Raw genomic sequence first — 27751 nt, forward strand, 5'->3', positions numbered from 1 at the left:
GAAGCATTGTGGGAAGCAGGAAGACGCCGCCATCTTGTTCCGTAGATTTGGAAAGGATACCCATTAAATTTATCCGGTATCATCCACCGCAAAACCAAAATATTGGTAGGTATCCATGCTTTAAATATATCTCTTTGGTTAACAATAAGTTTTTGTCATACTTTTTGGAAGAGTTTATTAATCTTGACTTCTAGCAGACGGTGTGTAATGTTTCAATGGAGTGAACGTATTAACACTTCTAATAACAGGAACCGCCCCTCTCGCCACGTACAAATTTCGATGAGATTTCTTTATTTTTGAGTTGGAAGACTGTTCTTTAGGCTGAGAGGCTTATTTCTAGACCGTTTTCTTGTGTAGTATTCCATGTGTGTGAGTTGCAAACAATAAAACATTGGTTTGATTTATTTTTTATGTGGTTGTATGCGTACTTCCGGTCAAATCGTCAGCAAGTCGGGGGTGGCAGAAATTATCGGAATATAATATATGTTGTTGTTGTAGTAGTGTTGTTTTAAAACTTAGTCCATTGCAGTTTTATTTGTCGTATTCTGTTGTCTGAGCTTAAACAACAGCATGGAAAAATGGGGGCAAAGTAATACCTTGAAAGGTAAAATCAGAAATACAAATGACATTCAATTGATATTATTACTACTAGAATGGAACGGCCGAGATTCAAAACATCATTGCCGACTTTGCCCCATTGTCATCGTACCACTGACATAACCATAAGTGGCAAGATATTGTGTTCAAAGCAAGGAAGTCATCGGTGACAGTGACGTTTTACATGATATGTATTTATAAATGTTTCTTTTTGCCTTTGGAATTTTGTCCACAAGGAAATTCTACATAGCCGCCTGCATGTAATTAATTGTTGCACAAGTTATTATTCATTTCTAACATTTATGGTGTCTGGCACTTGTCAACTTTTCTGTATTGTACAATTTCAGGAGTCTGACACAGATTGCATACATATTGATTGTCTACATTTTATAAAAAGAAAATTTTTTGATGATTTACAAGATCAATATATTTTTTTGAAAACTACTTTTGAGTCTTGTTAGCAGCTCGGTTGAATTCATAATGTGATGGCTCTTTGAAAAAAATCACATGTGAAGGATGTATGTGTACATACAATAGACACATGTATGTGACATGTATGTGTACTGTATCATATTACGTCTGTGAAAGTGAAGCCTTATCTAAAGTACCATAATTGATGTAATTGTTATAACAGTGTGAAAATAATACCAATATTATAGGTCATACTTGTATTCCCAGATGACGATGGCTGTGACTCGCAAAAATATTTGAGTGATCTAATATTTTTTCAGCACTGTTGATTGATTAAATTAACTTTTGTTGAGAAATATACACTGAATGAAATTATTTCAATAAAAACAAAGAAAACATTGTAATTTTGACATTTTTTTAATCATTCAATAGATAGATATTTGACTGTAAAACGCCAGGATGACGGATTCCAAGTACTTCACCACCACCAAGAAGGGTGAGATCTTTGAGTTGAAAGCCGAACTCAATAGTGACAAGAAAGACAGGAAGAAGGAAGCTGTTAAGAAAGTCATAGCCAGTATGACTGTTGGCAAAGATGTCAGGTAAGGAGATTGGTAAACACTCCCTGATTTCTACCTTGGATTGCATCATAACATCCTGAATATTGTGATATTTTGTATGTCATTTTACCCAACTTGAACTCAAGTAGATAAACAATTACAAATGTAGGGATGTTAAAAAAAGGCACATGTTGAAATTATGAGTGACTTGTCTGGCAGAACTACAGGGAAAGTTGGTCTCGAAGGAAAGAATGAGACAGGGAGAACGTGCTTAAGATTTCCATACATTGTATCATACTTTTTGTTGGGAACTCGGTGAAATACCCTGGGAATGCAGATAGATTTATACAACTGACAGCCTGATACAAAATTATTTTTGTGTAAAATAACATGTAATTTTACATGGGGGAGGAAACTGATATCGTGGACCTCACCCCACCATACTCTGTATCTGTGAAACCAGACACGTAATATCTATATATGAGTTGTTTATATAAATTGACACAGTTATCTTCTCTTGTTGCAGTTCTTTGTTTCCTGATGTGGTCAACTGTATGCAGACAGATAACCTGGAGTTGAAGAAACTTGTCTATTTATACTTAATGAACTATGCTAAGAGTCAACCTGATATGGCAATCATGGCCGTCAATACATTTGTCAGGGTAAGCTACTATTTAATAGTACTAGTACTTGGATGTTTAGTTTAGTTAGATCAGGGATTCACAGAGTAGTGGTCATTGACAACACGAGTGATAATCTCTGATATGCTATACATTGTAATATGAAATGCACCAGGAAAGTGACAAAATGTTGTATTAAAAGCAACAAATGGATGACCCTAACACCAAGAATAATACTATTAAAGTATATTCAAATTACATGAATCAGAAAGAATTGAAAGCTATTAGAACCAGTTTCGCAAAAGTATTCTTCGTTCAGTTTACTGCTACAAATACTAAACATCAAACATGTTTCAGGACATGTAGGTACTTTTGACAGATCAGATTGAACTTGATATGCTTCAGATTACATTCACACAGTAACACGTTTGCTGGTGGGTTGGTGCGGGGGGGCCTTGCCCACACTAAGCTTGCTAACCAGCAGGAACCTAAGCAACAGATCTGTAGTTATTTTACTGGCAATCGTATTTACAGTAAATACATCAGATGTCAATTTTTCCATGCATGATTCTTTGCAGGACTGTGAAGATCCCAACCCTTTGATCAGAGCACTAGCAGTAAGAACCATGGGTTGTATCCGAGTGGATAAAATAACAGAGTACCTGTGTGAGCCGCTGAGAAAATGCTTGAAAGATGAGGATCCGTATGTCCGCAAGACAGCAGCAGTATGTGTGGCCAAACTGCATGACATCAATGCCCAGTTGGTGGAAGACCAGGGGTTCTTAGATCATCTGAGGGACTTGCTGTCAGATTCCAATCCAATGGTAGGTTGAACTTTATTCTGTCTAAACCCATCTAGGGTAACAGTGACATTGTCCTTTGTATAGGTGAAATTTCTGGTTGTGTTAAACTTAGTACTGCATATGTCAGCCAGACTGTAATGGTACCTCAAATTTTAAAGATGCAAATTTTGTAAATTTTTGCATGGTAGAATAAACAAAAGATTTCGTTATTTTCAACCTGTAATCATTCTTGAGTTTTACTGAAAGAATAAATTCACCCTGAGGGCCCTGATACATGTATGTATATATGCAGATATGAGAATACATAACGCTTAGATCTATTACACTGCAGGCATTGTTGTGTACAGTCCTTTGATCAGTTGTTATTTTAGCTGAGATGGCTAACATATACTCACTCAGGCAGCAGAAATATTTGAGGTATAAATTCAGATAGAGATAAATATTGTTTTGTTTCTCTTCAGGTTGTAGCCAATGCTGTGGCAGCACTTGCTGAAATCAATGAGTCATCACCAACAGCTGCTGCCCTCATTGATATGAATTCACAAACTGTCAACAAACTGTTGACTGCTCTCAACGAATGTACCGAGTAAGTCATTCAAATCCATCCGTTTACTTTATATAGGTATACAATAGATGTCTAATTTCAATGAAATCACCCAAGTTTGCAGAGTTTGGTAATGGTTAACTTCCACCGAAAGATTCATCATGGTTTACACTTCTGTTATCATTTAATATTATAAACTCGCCAGCACTAGTATTTAGCTGATGGTAACTTCACAGGAATGCCAACTTCAACAAGTTTTTCAGTCAAGGTTGAGTGGGATGGATACCTGTAAGATCAATGCTAGTAAATTCAATTTTGCTAACTCTGGTGGGCTCGTGAAAAAGTCAAGATATCAGTTGGTTCGTTTTCTCATTACAAGCATAGTCATAAAGTAATAGTGCTATCCTACTTCACAAAATCACAAATCTAATCCAGCCATGTTTTCTGTTAAAGATGGGGTCAGATATTTATTCTGGATTCGTTGGCCAACTATACTCCCAAAGATGAGAGGGAAGGACAGAGTATCTGTGAAAGAGTTACTCCACGTCTAGCTCATGCCAATGCTGCTGTGGTCCTCTCAGCTGTCAAGGTAATCTACAGTACATGGATTTAAAGAAATGCTTATGACAAACAAGTTTTCTTCTCCCTCACCCCTCCCCACACTAACTCAGATATAACCACACACATAACGTATAGACGTACGTACGTACGTACGTACGTACGTACGTACATACATACATGGATAGATACATACATACATACATGTACATACATACATACATACATACATACATACATACATACATACATACATACATACATACATACATACATACATAAATACATACATACATAGTAATACATACATATGTACATACATACATACATACATACATACATACATACATACATACATACATACATACATACATACATACATGTACACACACACATATACACATACAATTCTATATTTATTGTGGAATCATTTCAGAATAACAATTTCTTCTGTGTAGTCAATGTTTAATGGACTGAACTAGTTTTGTGAAATCAAAGATGAAATGAAACTTTTCAACTGAAGGTTCTATACCAGGGCTCGAAATTCATTTTTTTTCTTGGTAGCCCAGGTGGGCTACCATCTTTTAAATTTGGTAGCCCGAGAGCAATGACTGGTAGCCCATATGCATGCATTCCTAAATTAATGGTGTCTGTGTATATATGTAACTATATGATGTATTGAATTCGATGATTGATTGAATAACTTAAGAGTCACGTTAACACGTTATTTGTGTGTATTTCATGCCATATTTGACATTGGGGACACAATTTTTTGCATGTATGTGTCTCTGGGGCCGTGTCATTTACAACGTACGGTTATCATTGCAATGAAATAACATGTAGTCGCAATTCGTACTTGTAACTATTATCTAAATCTCTTGGTGCAGTGAGACCTGTAAAATTTGAATATGATTCAACGTATGGAAAACGTATAAACAGTTTCATAAGCCCCATGGCCATTTCCTGATGTGGAGACTACGTCTTGGGTAGTTTAGAAACTATGTGCTGTTATCATTATCTATTCACGTGATTGGTTACTTATTAACAGACGGGTTAGACAGGATTTGTACATGACGGCCATTACGGCAAAGCCCCTTCCATTCATGGGCGAAGAGATAATCAAACAGAGTCTAAGACCACATCAGCAGACGGTCCATGCTGAAAACTTCACTAAGATAAATTCAAATCATCATGTCACCATTTCATTCTCACTAAAACTTCAACTTTCTTTTGAGCTTTGCTGCTACTACTAGATCGAATACATTACGTGAATTTACCATTCACCACTGCATGCTCTCAGGGGTTGCGTGAGCATGGTTTACACACGGAATGTTTTAGGCATCGTTCAAGAATAAACGAATCTGTAGGTGTATACCAAGTTAACAGTTCTCATCAGCATAAAATTTTATCAAACACCATTACAACTGTGTCTCTGTCAAGTTGAAAGTTAAAGCTGTCATTCATGTTATGGAATTTAGTTACTGCAGCAGTGCTGTACCGAGAGTGTACTGTACCCCGACTCCGAGAAGAACCGGAAGGGCCCGGGCCGGAGAGCAGATTTCCAGAGAGTGATAACCATGGGAAATTGAAAGTACAGAAAGATAACAGTAAATCGCTATACAGAATATTGTTGCATATAAATGTTTTGTTGTGACATTTTGGAAGTACAAGCTGTGTATACGATGAACGGAAGAATGACGTGTACAGTGTACATGTATTTCGTGTACATTTGATATACATGTAGTGTGGATGCAAATTTGGAAAGACGCACTGATTTTGACACTAATTTTGGCGAGAACACGTCCCACAGGACTGCGACCTCGGAGGCCCCCGGCCCGGGAAGGTGTCGGAGTCAGGGTGTCACAGTTTCATTCAAAACTTAGTAGCCCAATTGGGCTACCACTCACATAATTTGGTAGCCCAGAGACAGACATTGGTAGTCTGTGGACGCGGGGCTACCGCGAATTTCGAGCCCTGTATACTAGGTGACAACTGTAATAACATAAGACGAAAGACTGGGTAAGCTTCATCCATTGATGAACTATTCAGCTAGTAAAGATGACATTTTATTTGTATCGTCCTGCTTTCAGGTTTTAATGAAATTCATGGAGATGTTGGACCCTACGTCAGACTACACCGTTTCTCTCAGCAAAAAGCTGTCTCCACCACTGGTAACCTTGCTGTCAGCAGAGCCAGAGATTCAATACGTGGCATTGAGAAATATTAATTTGATCGTTCAAAAAAGGTAGGAAATAATGAATATTTCAGGTTTTTAATATGTTCATGTAACGGGTAGCATTGAAAAACATTAATTTGATTTTAAAAAGGCAAGGAAAGTTTGATTATTTCAGGTTTTCGTAGTATGTTTGTGTGATCAAATATAATAAAATGTGACTGAACAGTTACTATGCCTTTCAAATTTATACCACTCAATTACCAATGTATACTAAATATTCAGTTATTAACTCGGCATAAATACTTGAAAAATTTTTATTTGGAAAAGCAGTAAGTACGTATCATATAGCAACTGTACTTGTGTATCACATCGACGCTGATATTCTTACACAGTACATAGAGCAGAAATTGTCGTCTGAAAAATGTGGGAATATTTCCCATCAAAACAAAAGATTTTAATAGAAAGGGGGGCAAGAATGCCATTCCAAACATGGCAGGGCTCTTTGTTTCTGGACATGAATTCATATGTGTATTAGGAAGTGCTGAATTTGATTCAGATGATAATTTTGTAAGCTTATGATCTTAGAAGACCTGAATACCATCAACTTTTTCATTCTTTTTTACAGACCAGAGATCTTGAAACATGAAATGAAAGTGTTCTTTGTGAAGTACAATGATCCAATCTATGTGAAACTTGAGAAACTTGACATCATGATCAGACTTGCAACACAAGCTAACATTGCACAGGTGCTAGCAGAACTGAAGGAATACGCAACAGAGGTTGACGTAGACTTTGTGAGGAAGTCAGTCAGAGCCATTGGTAGATGTGCCATCAAAGTTGAGGTATGGCCATATCAGACCGTCAGATTTAGAGGCAAATAATGGTTTTCACACAGTCAGTGCTTTCCTAGTCTAGATTCTACACCTGTCAATATTCTCTCTATGATCACTATCTGCTCCAAGTATAGTCAAACTGACAAATTTCACTTTTCATGATTGCTCATTAATATTCAATTAGTATAGCTGCTCTGACTATCACTGGAATTTTGCACTTCATGTTTACTTAACTCCACCTCCTCCAATCTGAAAGTAAATAATGTGGGGATGCTATACAGTCATCATGTTTATATCAACACTGCTGGGGGTAAACACAGATTCTTGTGCTTAGAGTAACCACTTTGACTATACCGTTGAGATGATTGTAGTGATCGTAACATGTATAGGAAACTAGACTAGTGCTTCCCAACCATCTATAGAGTTATAGATTCCAATCTATGACTAGATCAAAGAGAGTAGATATCTTGACAAGTTCATTGTTGATTATGTACAAAATGTAACTTGTAACTTAGTTATTTTCTGGTGAAAACATGGGCACACCTGAACAAACTTTCTCCATGTCAATTTTCCCCTCAATGAAGTCAAGTCTGTGAGGGGGCATCTTGTTGACCAAAAGACAACAAAGGCCCTTGGGATAATGCTGTAAACCATAGGATGGAACCCACTACTTAGAAATGCCTTCGGATAACTCTAAATCATAGGGTGGAGCACATTACTGTAGAAATGCTAACCATGTAAATCATTGGGTGGAACCCACTACTCTATAAAGACTCGAGGCAAATGCTCTACTGTATCCCTTCTGTAGATACTAGATATGTGTAGATGAAAAGTTTGGGAAAGAATTCCTATCATAGTAAGACAATCATAGATTCTTTCATCGATAAATTCAATATTTTTTCTACGACACACATAATGTCCAATAAAAGTGGTGTACTTAATTTTTACCGCTGTCTTGTCTTCCCAATAGCAATCTGCTGAAAGATGTGTTAGTACATTACTTGACCTCATTCAAACCAAAGTCAACTATGTTGTCCAGGAGGCCATCGTTGTAATCAAAGATATCTTCCGTAAATACCCCAATAAATACGAGAGCATCATTTCTACGTTGTGTGAAAATCTGGATACTTTGGATGAGCCAGAAGCAAGGTGAGTTGAACTTTATCATTGTGACAACCTTTATTGCAAACTGGGTGGTGGTGGTGGTGGTGGGGGGGGGAGGGGGGGGGGGGTGAAATCATCATGCCACCATTACCTTCTCAACTCACATATTTGAACATGAAACATGTGTTGTGCAAGTGTGTTTCAGTGAATTCTGAATAAATCAACATTGATTGGCTAGTTTTCCGCAAACAAGATGCTGTTGTGTACCACGCACAAATCAAAATAGCCCTTATGAAATGTAGATGTCAACAATGGGTCATGCCATGACAATTTGCATATGAATGACAATCGATTGGCTGTTACAGGAGTTAAACTTGAACCAATATGTGTGTATATTTGATTGGCAGAGCATCAATGATCTGGATCATTGGAGAATATGCCGAGCGAATCGACAACGCTGATGAGCTTCTGGAGAGTTTCTTGGAGGGATTCCATGATGAAAATACACAAGTGCAATTACAGCTCCTCACAGCCATCGTCAAGTTATTCTTAAAGAGACCCACAGATACACAAGAACTGGTACAGCAAGTGCTCAGTTTGGCAACACAGGTATCCATTCTTTCTCAATCTATCTTCATTTTGGGCTCTCCTTCCATAGACAAATGCAGTTGTCTATACAGTGGTTTCAATGAAATACATTAAGTCAAGTTTTATGTCTGAAATCTACCTTATACAATGAATTTAGTGTGACAAGTTACACAAGGGGTTCCACACACTTGGAAGTCCGGCACTGTAGTTTTGTGCAAGGTTTTTATTACAGATTTGAAGTGTTGAATTTTGTAATCTGCTAGCATTGCCCAGTCATTTTACCTTGTTGCCCATGCAAAATTTGAATCATACCAGATTTCCTAACTCAGACAGGTTTTGACAAAACATTGACTGCAAAGTGAACATCTTGAATGTGAAGTACTTTTAATTTCTGTAATTTCTTGATTCTATGACCACTGTTCCAGAATCTTTATATTGTGGTTACCAAATAAACTGTTTTTAATAAACGTTGACTTTAAATGGGAACTTAGGAAGTATTCTTAATCTTGATTCCTTTGGTTACTCAACAGGATAGTGACAATCCAGACTTGCGTGATAGAGGTTACATTTACTGGCGATTGTTGTCTACCGACCCTGCAGCAGCCAAAGAAGTAGTGCTGGCAGAGAAACCACTCATCTCGGAGGAAACTGATCTGATTGAACCCACACTGCTAGATGAACTCATTTGTCACATTTCAAGTCTGGCATCTGTCTATCATAAACCACCCAGTGCGTTTGTCGAAGGACGCACAGCATTGAAGAAGGTTGCACTTCCAGCAAGACCACAGTCGTAAGTTTGACTGCATTTACATCTTAGAAACAAAACAGTGATGCTAGCTGTGGTTTTAGTGGCCTGTACCATATTGGGATACCCACAACCATCAACCTAATAACGTGGCGTATCTTAGTCTTTGATAATAGCAAAGAGCTGTACAGTTTGTAAGTGATGCTAGGAACAGAGTGAGAATGGGAATGTATTTGTATGCATATTTGCTCTCAAAAAAGAAAAAAAAAAATATTGAAAAGTACACTCCACAAATCGGGAAATGTCGCTATTGTTTATGTTTAGCACCATTAAAAGAAATGTTAGTATCCTTGACATATAATATTACTTCACTGGTTTTTGATGAGTTGTCTAATTTTCCACTACAGGGCAACCTCAGAAGTGGCTGAAACAGCAGTCACGGCACCAACAGCTGCTGCAGCTCCTCCTCCACCAGCACAAGCACAAACCACAGTTATCCCATCACAAGGAGACCTGATTGGTGATCTCCTCAGTATGGACTTGGGACCACCAGCTCAGCAACAAGTTCAACAACAACCAACATCATACATCGAAGACACAGGGTCAATAGACTTATTAGGTGGTGGCTTGGACAGCCTGGTGAGTTGAGTTATATCAAATTGAACAGTGTTTTTGCTAAGGCTTGTAATTGGGGGATCTACCTGAGTTCCCCAATCACTTTACAGGGGTTGCCAAAACAAAATTATGTTACACAGTGTAAGAGAGTACTACACAAATTTTACCAGATCCCTCCCTCTCTTACAGGGTTCCCCAACTTCAACACAAACACTTGCATGATTTTTGACATAAGCTTGTTTGTCATATTGTGATATCGATTTATATGTACAATACAGATCATGTTTTACATTAGATTTGTTGCCGAATTAATATCGTGCTTTTCAGAAAATCGAGATAATGTATTAACACTTTTGATTGCATGCATCACCATGTTTCAATACCAGGACGATGTACTTGGGGAGGGAGGGAACTATGTCTATTATTAGTAATAAATTTAGGTTTAGTTACAAACCCAGATTTTGATGAATTCCCAGATTTTCATAGACAAATAATTGTCATCTGTTGCTACATGTAGCTAAAACTTTGACTACAATAGTCTCAGGCAAGACAGCCCATTGTAGTGCAACCCTTACAATACTGATGAGATGTCTGATAATTTGGGGTTTGTTTCCAAAAATGTATTATGTTATTACTATTTTGTGAGTCGAAATTTTCATTTTTAGAAAGTAACTGATGTTTTTTTACCGTAAACAAATAAGCAAACACAAACCAAATAAATTCTTGAATCCAGCATCAATTTCTGTCCCTTTGAGGAATACTGACTGTGTTATGATTACTTGCATTAAGTAGAAGTGAAACAAAAGTTTTGTTCGCAGGGATTTCAAAATTATGATTTTGAACACTATGAAGACCAATTATATAATCTGCTACTTGAAATTTCATTAGTATATAATAGTAATACTGACTTATCTTCTTTGCCAGTTGGGTGGACCCTTACCAGCTGCAACAGGAGCAGCACCCACACCACCACCAATGGCAGCACCAATGGGATCCTCACTCGGAGGACTAGGAGATATTTTTGACTTGGCTGCTGGACCAGGTCTTGGAGGTGGCTGCTATGTTCAACCAAAAGAGGTATGATGTCAAATGTTCTGTACAAAACTAGCCCAGTCACTTGTTTATGATGCTGTTACATTGGTGTATAGGGAGGAGGGGAAAGGGGTTCTTGTGTCTTCTAACACAGAAGACTTGTTTATGGTCCATCTACATTAGGATGGGGGAGGGGGCACTATTGTTTCTAAATAGAAGACTTTTTTATAATGCATCCACATTAATGTGGGGGGGGGTGCTATGTTTTCTAACATAGAAGACTTGTTTATGATGCACCTACATTAATGTTGGAGGGGGGGGGGACTATGTGTTCTAACATAGAAGACTTGTTTATGATGCAACCACGTTAATGTTGGGGGGGGGGGGCTATGTGTTCTAACTTAGAAGACTTGTTTATGATGGGTAACCACAAGGAAGGCCTTACTGATGGTGATCTGTAACCAGTTATGTAACCAGATATCAACACATCATAATAACTTGTCCTCGCAACTATCCCATGTAATCAAACTATATATGCAGTGATAGTTCAACATAGTGGGGACAGTGTTTTTGCTAAGGTTTGGGAACCCCAATAACAGAAAGGGGGGAAGAGGTAAAACTGGTAGTGCTTCCCATGCAATGTATCATAGTTTAGGTGGGGAACCCCGGTAAAATGATGTGGGAACCCCGGTAGATTTTACCTACTTACCGCCCTTAAATAAAACACTGGGGGATGTGTAACAGATACATGGGAAGACATGATGTGATGTTATTTATAAATCATACAAAACCATCATTACATATTTTAAAATGTCTACATTGAAGAATCTAAAATAAGTACTCGTTAATCTTCCATATTGCAAAGCAGGTATCATTGCATTTTTCTTTGTATTCTATCAGATATGGCTACATCCTACGAAAGCTAAGGGTCTAGAGATCAGTGGCACATTCTCACGTCGTCAGAATCAACTATATATGGACATGACAGTTACAAACAAGGCCTTGCAACAAATGACAAACTTTGCTATTCAACTCAACAAAAATAGGTAAGTGACCAAAAATTGTCTATTTTAGTGAGGGCAAGGTTGATGTGTTTCTTTGTCAGCCGCTGTGATGGTGGAATGAAGAGATGGGAGGGGTTAGATATGGGTACCTGGTAGGATAGAGGTTACTTTGTGATGGATTTAATCATGTGTACTTACAGAAGCAGCCGTGTATTGTGAACTCTGTAGAGTGTTGAAGTATAGTGTTTTGTAACACATAGAGATCTGCACCAGGGGTAATAATTCAATTCTTAGTTAGCTTTCCCCTACTTCATACATCCCATAATACATTTGTAGTGTTCTGTGTTTGTATGTTGAGAGTTGTCATGCCCCTAATTAGACAATGTGGGGGTGGGGGTGGGGGCTGTAATCATAGCCCATAGAGTTGTCATGCACCCCAAAGTCGATAATATTAAGTTTTCATGCCCTCTAAGTAGACGATATTGAGTTGTCATGCCCCCTAAGTATGCAATATTGAGTTGTCAGGCCCCCCCTACATGTAAGTAGGTAATATTGTGACGACTTGTCATGCCCCCTATAAAGTAGACAGTATTTAGTCATGCCCCCCCCCCCCCCCCCCCCCCCCATATTTAGATTTGTAGCCATACTCCCTACGTAGGCAATTTTGAGTATGACATTGAGTATTGTGATATTGAATATGATGCTTCATGTACCTTTTGTTGTACTTGTTCCAGTTTTGGAATTATCCCAGCTGCACAACTGCTTGTGGTGTCACCGTTAAATCCAAACCAATCCAATGATACATCATTACCATTAAATACAGTGGGTCCAGTGCTACGCATGGATCCATTAACAAACCTTCAAGTTGCAGTGAAAAACAGTATCGATGTGATGTATTTTAGTGTCGTTGTTCCCATGCACGTGTTATTTGTGGAGGACGGACAGATGGGTGAGTAAATATTTAGAAATGTTTAAAAACAAGATCATATAGCAGACATCCAGAGCACACATTTAGGATAGAAACAAAGAAAGATGAGACTTGTCCGTCCAAATAACGGTTTGCCAAATACTATGAACATTTTACTGGGGACACATACTTTTTTATGAGCAAGACAACATTAGAAATAATAGGATATGACATCATTATCAAAGCTGACTGGTCACTGAGTTACACAATAGCAGCAGCACACATACAGTCAGGTACTAAGACATACACAGATGTAGATGTTGAGTAAAATTGTGTGGCTTCATCAAAACTTCATTTGCGGAGGGGATGACTGGTCAGCTTAGATAAGGATCTTATATTCAATTATTCATGTTGTCTCGCTCATAAAAAAAATGTATGTGTCCTGACCAAAGTGTTCATACTGTTTGTCAAACCATTGTAAATGTTACCAATTAATGTGTACTCAGGTGCACACTGAACTGTACTAACAATACTTCGAGATGATTTATGATGCCTGCAACAATCATATATCAACAGAGTAGTTTAGTGAAGGTTTTATGTGAGAATTTTCAGCCTCCGCAAAAAACTTGACCTCTGCTTGTACCACAATAAATAAAAATCATGTGATATGAAAGTCTCGTGCTTGCAAGTTTGGAGTGTATATTTTTTTCAAGATTTTATGCAAGTATTTTCATTTTCATTTTCATTCTTTTTTTCATTTCTCTATATAATGTATAAGGGTTTCTCTTTGATTATGGAATTAATGTATTTTGGTTTGATCTATGTTTTTGTTACAGAGAGGAAAACTTTCCTTGCCACATGGAAAGACATACCTTCATCAAATGAGATAAATTTCCAAATAACAAATGTTAACATGAACACAGGTAAGACTTCTCCACAAATCTTTCATTTGTGTTTTCATTTTAAGAACGCTAGTAGTAATACAGGGTAAATGAAGTTGCCTTGGTGTTTCACCCATGGTACATTTATTTATTTATTTAAACTTTGACAATAATCGGGCAGACCACACAGGTGACAAACACCGATAAATGTACAAGTATGCAAAAGAATGAAAGACAACCGACAAAAACTACAGTTACAAGATCAATGGAAAAACCTAAAATTACATTCAACAACACTTTGTACAATGACAGACTGAGAGGTACAGAGATTTTCGCGATCAAACTTGTTCATAAAGTAGCTCATGGTAATGGTTTGCAATCTGAGTATTGAAATTCTTCAAATGCTTATTTTTAATGACAAGTGACATATCAAATGACAAGGTGTTCCAAATACAATAAATTCTGTTAAAAGTAGAATTCTCAGTTTTAAAATAAGGAATGTTCGGATGAGCCATGATATTCTTCACACAAAGATGGACACAGTTCAACTCTAGACTAACAATAATAGACACACAATTGAACAAAGAAATCTATTGGGTATGAAAAACCCAAATGTTTATAAGGCTTGTGTCACCTGTGGTACAAGAATAACTGATGCTAATGAAAGTAACTTTACTCTTCTTTTTCAACAGATACTATTTGTCAAAAGTTGCAAGCTAACAATATTTTCACAATAGCCAAACGAAATGTAGAAGGCCAAGATTTATTATACCAATCATTGAAATTAACAAATGCTATTTGGGTGCTTGCCGAATTAAAAATTCAGCCGGGAAATCCTACAATAACGGTAAGTCTTATCATGAATGTTATCAGAGTTCAATAAAGTAATGTTAACCGTTGTGAATGAGTCTGAGAACAACACTGCATTATTGTCATGTTGGTGTTGTCAAACATGTATACTGAACATACAGGCATGGAACCTTCCCCATATAACAAGTGTAGTGTTCCGAAACCACACCCAAAAAAAGGATGACACATCATACCAACCAAAGAAAGGGATAAAGTGGCCACATCTGCAGTTTCAACCCAAATCCTCGAGAAACATCCACCAAATGTGCTGAAGATATTAAAAACCCAACAATCCAATTAATTGGTCACAAGTAGTACCCTTCCCCGTGTAATTTTGGTCACTCCTTTCAATTTCTCTGAAATGAATTGGTACCACTTCAGTGACATAAAGGTTAATAAAGGAACATCACATTCATGTCTTCATTTCTTTTCTATTTGCAGTTATCATTGAAATCAAGAGCAATGGACGTAGCAGCTGGAGTTCACCAATCATTTGACGTCATTTTACATAACTAGAGGAGTTATTCAGGGTAAAACAAAAGTAATAGCAGCTAGAAACAAAGCCGATAGAAGTAGAAACTGTATAGGACTTAGTATGCAATGTAGAGAAACCCTCGCCTGATTCTAATGGTACTGATCTACTAGCCTAGTTCCCATGCTATCCATGATGTGTTAGTACTTCCGACATTTATAGCAAGGCAGTCACATTTGTGTTGTCTATTCCCAACTATATGGCCATGGATCTTGCTGTGTCAAGAAATAGAGGGTAGGAATAATGGACACTTATATTATGTAGTGACAGATAGATCAACCTGACAAATTTGAATCAAATTTCTTGGGAAAGCCAGAAAGGACAGTTTGACAAGCATGTCGACCGTGAACAAGTGAAACGTTACTCCTAAGTAATAAGAACCCTTGGTCATGGTACAAGAACTTTTGATGAAGATGCAAGCTGTTTTTGTATTTTGACTGCCAACAACATAACACAACATAAGCCAAAGAGTGAAGGAAAGTATCTGGTCTTGAAATACCAATCTTGTATGTAGGTTAGGACTGCCTTTTAAAATGAAGGAAATGCTAAATATATTTGATAGCATGGATTTACATGTTAGTATCATGCCCATCACGTCGTCATTTTTTTTTTTACCCCTGTGATAGCTATTTTATACTGTGTGGACTTTTCTGTTCAAACAACTACAAGTAATTGTATGATGTATTTATAAAGGAAAGAATATCCCACAGGTGGATTAGAGCTTTCTGTACAAATTTTGTGACTGTAGAAATGGTTGGAAGAGTTAATTCTAATATCACAGAGACTGTTACAAAACAAGTTTATGAACAGACAGACGAATTCTATATTATTCAAGGTCTTATAATTAGATGACTTGCAGTGTTACGACTGTAACAAATCCACATCTTGTGATGCGAGGAAAGAAAACTGATGCAAAAGTATAAACAGACTTAAAAAAAACTTGAATGCATTTGTTTAATGAGGAGGGGGTGTAGTCTTGTAGATTTCTTGCTCTTATTTCACTGAGAATGTATAAATATGTATAAAATAGCAGCTGTACTTTCTTCTCAAAATGCCATGTTCAAAAGAGCCTCCCTCCCCTCGTCATAACTCCAGAAGACGTAACAAATAACTGCCACAGTGTTGACATGTACTGCGTGAAGCATGACACCAGGGTATGCCTTTCTGAAGTACATGCATGGCCTTCCACTAGTTAAGCAGTTACATACAAGAATGTGTTGTTTTTTGTGAAAGTGTTTTTTTGTTGGACTGCCTATTCCCAGAGATACCCATGTATTTGTGATAGCTAACAATGGTACAATGCAGATGGCTGTAACTTTACACTGTATAGCAGTACAGACATACATTTTCAGATCTGATGTCAGTTGTAAGGCCTTTCACTTGTTACTTGGTTTAGGTTTTTATCAGAATTTATTGTGAAACACTTCATGTTCACTTCAAATTCATTTACAACTTGTTTTCTGTGGAGTTCCTATTTAGCAGTCAGTACCACAGAAACCAAAATGCTGACTTGTGTACACAGCATTACAGCCAGCGCAACAAAGTTGGGAAAGACAAATACTTACTGCCCCCCTAACTGAGGTAAAAGTAAGTGTCAGAACCACAACTTAAAATTTGACTCAACGATAAAAAGGATGTTGGAGGGTAGACCTGTTAGAAAATTTACTTATGGTGTGCTTATTAAGGGTAGCAAGTCAAAAGTACATACGAAATGAGCTCACTTCGAAGTCTCAAATTTGGCTGTAAAATCCCTAATGTTGTTCTTGATTTCATTGTCATTATCTCGCACAAGATTTGTGCGTACTTCCGAATTATGTACTAGTACCTAAATAAGATTACATAGAAAAGTGTATGAGTGTGAGAGTATACGTAGAACAGCATTATTTTTGTAGAGATTTTACCGTGTGGCGAGTTGTAACTTTAAAAGACGTGAAAGTTGCAATGACCATGGGGGGAGAATGAATTTATTGTACAAGAAGTGCATGACCACACTGTGTATTTGATATGTATGTTGTATAGTGTCACGTTTATGTAATGTCTTTAAAACTGTATATTAAACCATAACATGAAAACCAGACATACTGTCTTCGTATTTTGTGTGCATTGGAATACAACTGCTGACATCAGACCGTGTACGAATTGAAAATGTTACCAACAGTGAAAGTAAACAAATGAATTCGATTAATAACACTTGGCTCAGCATGTTGGAAGTACAGAGACTTGTATTACATTCTTTCATTTGATCACAAACAACTTTCCAGTTCCCTTGGCATTTCATTTATATGTAAAGGGTCCATCAAAGTGTTCTTTATCAAACCATGGTGTGTAACACAAGTCTCTGTACTTCCAACATGTTCTTAATCCAATTCATTTGTGTATTTTCCCTGTTTGTAAGGGTATCTGTTCATCCATGGTGTGATGTCGGCAGTTGTACATGTACATGTATTTGCTGTGTTTGTGTGTGTACTTTGGATTATTAAGTCACTTTGCCAATGAATGCAACCAGCGTAGACATTTGGCTTGTTTGATTTTCAGCCGTAGCTTGTCTCAGTTCACACCTAGACTTTTACAATATTTATATGTCAATGCAGTAAGCGAGAATATGAGTAGAAATTCTTACTGGATATTAAATCTACCCACTGTGTCAGGTGACATCAGTAGGACCAGCATTAGTCTATCTGCTAGACCTCGGATGTTCTTCTGATAGAATATGACACACGACCGAACATCGCTATCGAGGATGCAAGCCCTCACTGCGAACTTTGTTTGCTTATAGTATCGAAAGAAAGCCTGAACGTCTAGCAGCAAGACTAGACCAGCATGTGATCTGAATCAATGAGGCTTGAACCAGTAATGGTAGTATTTTACATTCAATGTGAATGCTATTGTTGTGAGGACTACATTTGTAGTCGTATGGGATGTGTCCCAATTTTTCAATCTCAGCACTCCAGCACTCACACTGTCATACATTCGTTACGGGATCGACTTGGCCCAGAGTTGGGTATCAGTCACAATTGAGAAGTGATATTGGCGTGCCAGAATCACCTACCCGAGTGATTGCTGCATGATTTAATTCTCATTTTTATAACATTCGAATACAATTACAATGGAAAGACTAAAATAAAAAATCACGCCACAGAATCACATCATTTTTAATAATCGCTGACACTGTTCTTTCGACAATCATATGAATTTTGCTGACTTCATGTTTGCCCAGAATCATAATCGCTAGTCTATTTCTGACCTATAGCCTACAATGCTGAAATGTTAAATTTTGTTCCCATAATTCCAAAATACGATATTTAGGATCGTAACACTTTTAATGAGTGTGGTACACAGTGGAATTGCTTTTCTGAGCTGTTCATGTTATGGGTTGATTGTTCAGATAAAAGTCTTAGGTTCAAACATGGAAGTTTGAATTATTGGTATGCAGAGTACTGAACACAGTTTAACAGTAACGTGATTTACACTTTGTAATCACCTTTGACCACCACTAGTTTTCAGTCATACCTAACCCCCCTGGAATTGAGACTCTGGACTGGCTTCAGACAAACACACCCACAAACACTTATATTGTGCAAGAGCAGTACATTGATAGTTTGTCGCCGAGAACTTGATTAAAAAACAAGGTGATTTATTTCAGAGACACTGTAAATAGTAAGCAATACTTGAGGTACAATAGTAGTCTGTATTCAGAGGCGGATCATATTTTGTTGTATTTCTAAAATCCTTCTGAAATATATATTTATTAATTACTAATTATGTACACATATATAGCCCACAACATGCGATATAATAATCAGCATGTACAATGCACATTCTCTGTTCTATACACATACAGAATGAGAATGCACACTGTGCCACTCACTGAGCCTGGGATTCGAACACGTAAAATATAATATAATCTGACTTAACTTCATGGAATGTCCTGCACACACCATGTGTAATTCTATTTATTTCAGTGGTAACAATAGTATTAAAGATAAATTACAAAAAAGTCAAGATGACTGTTGATAGTCTAGTACATAGGTATAATTCCATCTGTGCATGAACGGAACCTGTGACAACCAGCCTGGGGAAAGTATACAAATGAATTGGATCAATAACTCAAACCCTTTGCTCAGCATGTTGGAACAGCAGAAACTTGTATTACACACCATGGTTTGATAAGAACAGTTTTATGGCCTCTTTACAAAGTAATACAAGTTATTTACATGATGTGTCATGTGTTATTAATCCAATTCAGTTGTTTACTTTCCCTGTTTGTAACAGATTCCTTTTGTCAACTGTCTGATGTCGACAGTTGTATATGATGTAAATGATTAAAGTGACACAAGCTGAGTTTATTCACATTTTTACTAAAGTGAAAATACCTACATAAAACCTTGATTAATTTAATTTAGCATAATGTGTATATCAACGCATGACTACGAAAGCCTATTAGGGACACACTTCATACTTCACACTCAGTTTATATGTGCATGTCACTAAAGCATTGCATTATGGGCTAATTTTCGTTCGTATAGTCTGCCATTATGGAAATCTGTGTCCAGAATCAAGACTTGATCAGTATCACAGCAAGGTAAGTTACAAGTTATGTGGGTATGTGTAGCAATAAAAATATTTGAAACTCAGTAGATTATGCAGGCCTTCACCGTAATGAAGGGGGGAGGGGGGGGGGGGCTGATGTAGTAACTGGTTGTTTCATTTACTGGTAGAAACTACCTTTTCCTTGGCTGTACTGCCATTTTGTTCAAAGTCGATCAAAAGAGGTAGTGTGAATTCCCCAATAGGCTTTCGTACATGACATATATACATTGCAATTATCCTCTGGCATCTATAGAACAGTTGATTGTATAGCAGGGATATATTTCCTCGACATTTTTGTACATATAAACAATTACTTCATTTGGTCATTTACAGGTTAAAGCGGCCATATGCATGAGGATTGGAGTATTTATAAAACAATTTAATCATGGCTTCCTTGAAAAATCAGTGTAAAACAACATTTACCAATTGTGTGTTTGTAACGCAATACATTGCAAAAAGCTATTTAAAAAAGTGTAAAAAGTTTAACATACTTGGCATATGTTGTTTCATAGCGCTAGCCCCAAAACAAAACATAATCCTACAATTACTGCTGCTAGCTACTGGTACATGATTAAGTGTACACCAAAGAACATTTCTCTCTATTAAAATTTCCAGGTAAATCTGTACATGTCATCAAAATGAAATGAAGGATGCCCACCTATCTATGGCCCCATCTCTCACTCAAAAATCAAGATGGCGATTGGAATGTTTGTGTTGGTGATTTACATGTGTAAAGCAACCGTGAATTTTAACAGATGATGGATGAACTTGGTGATGTTGCATTCAATCCACGTGGTGGCACCATCATCCCCAATCTGATTAAAATCTGATGTTAGATAGGCTGGTATTCCTGTATTTACCTTTATTCCATCATTATTGCGTCTTTTACGTGAGTTTTTTTTTCCTGGGCGAACGCCTTTCGCCCAGGAAAAAAAAAACTCACGTAAAACTTCTAAAAGACGCAATAATGATGGAATAAAGGTAAATACAGGAATACCAGCCTATCTAACATCAGATTTTAATCAGATTGCATCATCCCTCACATCACATGCGTCATACGTCATTAGTCATTGGAAACGATACATTCACATTGCTAGTAGGTCTCTCATTGCACCTAGTACTTGGTCTTTATACGCCGAACCAAAGTGATTCCTGAGATGATATAAGGATGAAATGACGTCATTGTTATACAGTATATGTGCTATTAAACCTGTAATGTTTTCAGAGTGAAGCGAAATCATGATCATATACAGTATATTTTCACAATATCGTTGAAGTAGAGCTTAGCAAGTGGTGTTCAAAGTGAGATATCGCTTGACTGAGCACTACGGCGATTTTTTGTGTGATATCTGAGGAAGTCAGTGAAGTTCCTAAAGTAGCTGATATTAAAACAGAAATTTCAAGCAATAGAGTCTTTCCCCCCCCCCCCCAATGTTTATATGGTTGTGTCTAGGGCCTGGATGTGTCGGTATTCTAAATGGAAGGGTCCATTAACAATTAGGTGGGGAATGGTGGGAATATAATGGTGTAAATGTTTATTGACTCAATGTCTCGAGGCGAAAAATTATATTCCCTCTTTCAAGGTTCATTACCACACATTGCAAATATGTCTGAAATAGATGGAATGTTAATTAAGAGATAGACTGTGGTGGTTAGTATTAAATTATGTTGTCACAGTACGATTATGTGTGTGTATTCCCATCGTCAATACCGTGTCTTGTTTAACAATTTGTTTTTCACTGACACCAGTGATGTTACTGGTATCCCTTGCAGAGGTATGTACATGTATGTGTTTATTGATTTATTCTAATCTTTAGAGTGCGGGGGTGGGGGGGGGTCAGGTGGAGGAATAGCTAATGAAATACAATTCATGAAATCTTCGTAGAACACAGTCCTCCCCCCTTCCGTGTGACTCAGAGGTGATAAATTTTGACTCAGAAGGTAAATGTCAGGGTCAAATTTAAAGATATTAACTGAAAGGTCATGTTCGCGGAAAGGTAACATAGGAGTAGACACTTGAATGATGTCTCTATGTCTTATGTTTCCAGAGCTGTTACACGTAATATTGCTGATAGTTTACACCATAGACAGTGGAGTATGTTTACACCAAATATGGCTGTCATTAAGCAATAAAGGTAATGCGAGCATTCATGTGTATACCCCCCCCCCCCGTTCTGTATGCCCGTGCCCACAAGATCGTTACAAAATATTGGTCATACTTTAAATGCCACATACTGTCTGGAATATGCAATAATTAATCGATTTTGAGAACTGACCCTGAAGATCAAAGTCTAACTAGGGTGTAAAATGATGATGTATCATCATACATACCAGATATTAAATTGGTTGAACAATTCATATAACCTAGCCCTTCTGTCGAAGCCAGCAGCTTTCGGGATTAGTTTGTGATATGCTGTAAAGAATGCCGAATCAAAGCCACCGAACATATTCACCGAAGCTAAGTCATATTCGCTGTGACCATAGAATGCGGCTGGATCGAAGACAACTGGAATACAACGCACATGATTTTTTATGTTAATACCTAGCTGTATATATAATCTGAAGGCCTATTACAGTTTCCATGTATTTCGCTTATAATTGTAACATTCTCTCTCTCTCTCTCTCTCTCTTTATATTGTTGTTCTGTATTTCTTCAGACTTTATACCGCCAGTGGCCTAAATCTCCAAATAATCTCAACTTTGACTATTAGTGGATGGACTATGCCATAATGCTCTCGATCTCTCAGACTGTGAGTGAGGGGTAGTCGTGGGTGGTGGCGCTCCACACGTTAGCGCCAAAAGCCTGAGCGTGGCGCGGTCCAAACTTGGTCAAAACTCAGTATAATATAAGTGGTCTGAGGTCAAACGTTATCATCACTGAGTCGGTCGGAAGTGACCATACAAATGGAATAATGTAAATAGATCAAGCATAATCAATCGGTTAATTCATATATGTAGATACATTACCTGGTTCATCTTCATTACCAGAAACATTAATCTTGGTCAAATCTCCATGTACAAGTGCTGGTTTTATTTCTCCCACGTCAAGGAAGAATTCTGGTAATTTCCGCTGAAGTTGAGACCACAATTCTATGAGTTCTCTGTCCCCATGTGTCCTTTCTATGACGTCTATCTGATGTTGTAGTTTTTGTCTTGCAAAGAACGTCTGGAAATGTCGGATAAAGAGTATTTCAGGCAGGGATGTTGTAGACTTAAACAGGTTATAACACTTGTCAAGTAGTTCAAAGTTTGTTAGCATTAGCTTCGATCATGTCTTGTCGGCACGGAATGGAGAAGCCGAATTGCGAATTGACTTAAAATTGGGTGAGAAGTGCTCCACAAAAAAAAATGATTTGATGAGTTTGCCGTCGGACGTTTATATTATTAATTTTACTAATGAAAGCGAAAGCTAAATACAATACAGCTACTTACCATGAACTACATACATATATATGGCCTGCACAGCAAATTTGTTATTTACTTTGAAAAATCGTTTTCATGTTGAAATGATGGAGAGGGATTTGCATAGTAAACTTTGTCAAACGCAGCCGTCTAGCAATGCCTGTACGTAGATATCTACAAGCTTCCTAGATCTAATACTGCTTATATAGTAGTCTCGATCAGATACTGTATCGGGGTGCTCTCATCGGCTTTTATTTACCCTGTCTACTAATTAAAGAGTGAAGGCCGCGAGGCGGATGAGGGCTGAGCGACACGCTTACAGTCTAGCAATGTTTGTACATGTACTTAGATACAAGTCTCCGCACATGACTCCCGAGTTTTTTCACTGTTCAGCGACAACTTGTAAGGGGGAGGGGGGTGATCAAAGTTACTAGCCTTCACCGTGACACTCACCATCCAATCTTCGCACCATTCATTCCCAGTCGGAACGTACCCACAACAGGTCGGCTTGTCGAACCCAAATTTATCAACGTAGCTACTCTCTCCGCATCCTACTCGATTGGCTACTTTCTCTTCGTTCTTTCTCAACTGTTCATTATGCAGATGCATTCTTTAATAACAATGAACACATATGGAATTGCCAGAAATGCTAGTAGGATTTCATCAAAATATTTTCTTAGAAAACGAACAGTCTATAATACATACAGGTACACCCACTACCATCACCACCACCATCACCACCACTACCACCTACGCAATCCCACAACTTATAATGTTACCGCATCCACTAAAATGGCTTCAAAGTATAAAAAGAACAAATAGAAACAAAATAATTTGTTACCCTGAAAAAGCACCCAGAAGACAACCAAAACACAAAGGTAAATGATGCTGTTCTGATTTAAAAACAAAACAAAACAAAACAAAACATAATTACCTGGCGATTAGTTCTCCAAGTTTGGATGCATGTTTACCAACTATGTCCATTTCTACATATTTCATAATAAGTATCGCACCGTCATGGTAATCAAGTACTCTGTAAGGAGTGGGCACTGTTATGGTCTGGGTAGCTATTATAGCTTGTAGCCCAGCCATCTCTCCATCAAACATTGTCCTGGCCTGTAACAGGTTTAGGTGAAAAGATTTGTTCTAACAAACTAGACATTGGTTCGCTTGTTGAATTAACTATTCAATCTGTAAACTATATTACATAGATAGTGGACGAGGGGGCCATAAATATCTATATCTATATATTCAATGCAAGCTCTTACTTTTCAACATAATTCTTCTACGATGGAATTAATATTGTTACCACGTACAGTTTATTTTTTATGTACTTTCCAAATTGTACACTTTTTAAAACACTTCTAACTTTAAATACCTCATTTTCGTGACTGTCTCTTTCAAATACCTATCACCCATTCCTCTCTCCTTTCTCTCTGTCTACCCATCTCTGTCTCTAATCTTTCCTCCATTTGTCTGTCTGTCTGTCTGTCTGTCTGTCTGTCTGTCTGTCTGTCTGTCTGTCTGTCAATCACATCAATCCCATTCCCTTCTCTCTCTCTCCCTCCCTCCCTCCTACCCCCTCCTCCCTCTCTCTCTCTCCCTCTCTCTCTCTCTCTCTCTCTCTCTCTCTCTCTCTCTCTCTCTCTCTCTCTCTCTCTCTCTCTCGCTCGCTCGCTCGCTCGCTCGCTCGCTCGCTCTCTCTCTCTCTCTCTCTCTCTCTCTCTCTCTCTCTCTCTCTCTCTCTCTCTCTCTCTCTCTCTCTCTCTCTCTCTCTCTCTCTCTCTCTCTCGGAAACATTTTAACTTAACAAGTTTTTATGTTTGTATAGAACTTACCCCACTTCCAGAGTTCATCTTCACAAAGACCTTTCCGTGTCTATCAGTATCAAAAGCATGCCCCGAGTTGACAAATCCACTGTCTGCGACGCCTACTGGTTCGGCGTATCCACAGTTCATCTGTTCCTTTAATATATTTGTCACATCAAATCGCCACCCTGATGACGCTACTGGGTCATCATCCTTTATAACAAATATACAAAGAATGTTTAAATTTTGCTGTCAGTTTAGGACATTTTGTACGTTTTTGCTCTTGGTTAAAATAACTATACTACAAATTGGGTCGAGCTTCGTAAGAATGTTGACAGTAGATGATGATACACTGGAAACCAGAATTTAATAGTTAACCTGAAAGGACACTCGTCTTGCTCTGCTACCATTGTTTTCTTTGCTTGAGTACATATTTCATAGTTGATAAGCAAGAGGGGATTAAAATGTAAAAAGTGTACACACTTTTTTGTTGAATCAGACGAGATATATCAATGCTAAAGCCGATAAAACGTGGCATATGTTAGTAAGAGTTGTTTGCATCGTTATTGAGTTAAATCTCACACCACTATATACTCTGAGCGCTGAGATTTTACCACAGGGAGCAGCGAGCATGTGATCGATGATTTGATTTGAACTTTTGTTTATGGTGGTGGCGGAATAAATCTGATTCTTTTTCTTTTGTTTTCTTTCGTTCCCTGACAAGTCTTCTTTTCCAATCGACTGCATATTCACCCTTTATTTATATAGAGACAAGCTTGTTCATATTTACTCATACCAAATCAGTAATATCTAAATGAACATTCATCTTTAAACATATAATAACCAAGATATCAGGTACACCATGATAGGTCCTACACGAAACGTGAGATCTGAGAGAAGAGAGTAAGGATAAATAATTGTCCCCCGTCTCTCAGATCCCAAGTTGCCGTGATTATACCAGGATGCTCGCCATATCACTTATTGCAACGTAACGAGCTTGATATTGAAACTAGTACGTGTATTACAGTCTATTACCCACACTTACACTTGAAGGTTGAATGGCAAGATCACGGTCTTTTTCCAACTTTTTTCTTACATTTGCGCCATGGTCCGGGTCCATGAGGAATTTATCGAGACCTGCTACAATGAAACTCTTTATTCTGAAAAAAAAAAATTAATGGAAATGTAAACCAGAAAACTATCAATCACACGACGCTTAGACAATTATAAAGCAGGTATTGTAGTTACAACTGAACGAATTCGAACCCATTTGGGGTTAAATATATGTGTTTGCAAGTAGGGGCCCTACTCCATGTAAATAGAATAGGGACGTGTCCCCCCCCCCCACCCTTTTGGGTTATACTTTTTCGAACGTGGGCGAGGCTAAGATGGGCGCGCGGTTTTCAGTGTGTTTGTGTGTGTATGTATGTGTGTGTGTGTGTGTGTGTGTGTGTTGGTTTGTTTGTTGGTTTGTTTGTTGGTTTGTTTTTTGGTTGGTTGGTTGGTTTGTTTGTTTGTGTGTGTGTGTGTGTGCGTGCGTGCGCGCGTGTGTGTGTGTGTGTTGGGGGCGCTGGCTTATTAATTAGTGTATGTTAGGTTCCGATCTAATAGATGTCGTGGTCTGAAATGGGTCCGATTTATCTAACATCAAGCTGGTTAAAAGCAATGAGGATATTTTTGTTGATTAGGCGAAAAAAAATGTGTTTCCGATGACATGGCCTCAGAAAATGAGGTAGGTACATGTCGATCAGGAGTTTATTTCATTTTATTCTATCTTTTTAATTGTTTTCAGTTTTGAAAAAATATTGCTTCCACAGAAAAAAAAAACCAACAAAATGTCGGAATGCCCCTTCTGTGATAATTTGCTGAAATATGTACAGACAATGCTGGGAAAAGGAAACGGATTGAGATTTCCTTATCTTTTTGTTTTAAATGTTTAACAAGTGTTTAGGGTCAGCAGTTTAAACTAGGGTCGGTCAGGTTATCGTAAACACGCAACGTATAAGACTGCAGCATTAATAGTACACCAGGGCTGTCAAGCCCAAACATCAAGTGAGCGAGTGCCTTGGAGGAAGACGGCTAATTAAACTCACACGCACATATGTACATGACGTATACATGCACATTTGTATAGGACTCCGATGATAAGAGAGTTTGTTGCAAATGTTTTTCTACTCAAAACTAGTGTAAAGCGGTCGTGTAGTATTCTCATCCGGTCAAGGTAAGGACCTTGGTTAATTCTATTTATCGTAGCACCCTAAAATGATGGGTCAGTTGGTCGGTTAAATGAAATTTAAGTAAAAGTGTATGTGTACAAGTTTAATTTGTAATACTTTCAATGCATAATCATACGTTAACAGCTAGCGTGAATAACTTAAAATGTAAATTGTAAACCATTTAAATTTGTTTCATTAAAGGTCTCGAATTTCAGCATAATTATTAGGTCGAGAGCGTTTTTTTCTAATCCTACCTAGGGCGTCGATAGTTTTTACTACTAGTATATCGCCGGATTGAAGAAGTGTGTAGGATGGTGAGAAGCCGGCTGCCCTCAGGTGTGCTAATTCGTCACTCTTTGCGCATGCGTTTGTCTCC

The 27751-nt window shown here is 37.7% G+C and overlaps 2 protein-coding genes across 2 annotated transcripts; one reads left to right on the forward strand and one right to left on the reverse strand.

Annotated features, from left to right (window-relative positions):
• The first annotated feature begins 13 nt into the window (after window positions 1-13).
• Window positions 14-17426, forward strand: LOC144449835 (AP-1 complex subunit beta-1-like). Its single transcript, XM_078140409.1, has 18 exons — window positions 14-105; window positions 1441-1610; window positions 2095-2230; window positions 2767-3012; window positions 3453-3577; window positions 3989-4124; window positions 6184-6338; window positions 6895-7111; window positions 8073-8251; window positions 8614-8815; window positions 9325-9584; window positions 9947-10178; window positions 11079-11231; window positions 12087-12232; window positions 12925-13139; window positions 13934-14020; window positions 14671-14825; window positions 15269-17426. Exons 2-18 carry the CDS (start codon window positions 1468-1470, stop codon window positions 15341-15343), a joined length of 2862 nt encoding a protein of 953 aa, XP_077996535.1. The 5' UTR covers window positions 14-105; window positions 1441-1467; the 3' UTR covers window positions 15344-17426.
• A 3553-nt stretch (window positions 17427-20979) lies between these two features.
• Window positions 20980-26315, reverse strand: LOC144449620 (ketosamine-3-kinase-like). Its single transcript, XM_078140191.1, has 7 exons — window positions 26205-26315; window positions 25190-25372; window positions 24286-24467; window positions 23805-23961; window positions 22917-23115; window positions 22281-22455; window positions 20980-21101 (listed from the first exon to the last, which is right to left on the reverse strand). Exons 1-7 carry the CDS (start codon window positions 26277-26279, stop codon window positions 21035-21037), a joined length of 1038 nt encoding a protein of 345 aa, XP_077996317.1. The 5' UTR covers window positions 26280-26315; the 3' UTR covers window positions 20980-21034.
• Between the last annotated feature and the right edge of the window lie 1436 nt (window positions 26316-27751).

The sequence above is a fragment of the Glandiceps talaboti genome, chromosome 18 (assembly GCF_964340395.1).
Source record: "Glandiceps talaboti chromosome 18, keGlaTala1.1, whole genome shotgun sequence".
Lineage (NCBI taxonomy): Eukaryota > Metazoa > Hemichordata > Enteropneusta > Spengelidae > Glandiceps > Glandiceps talaboti.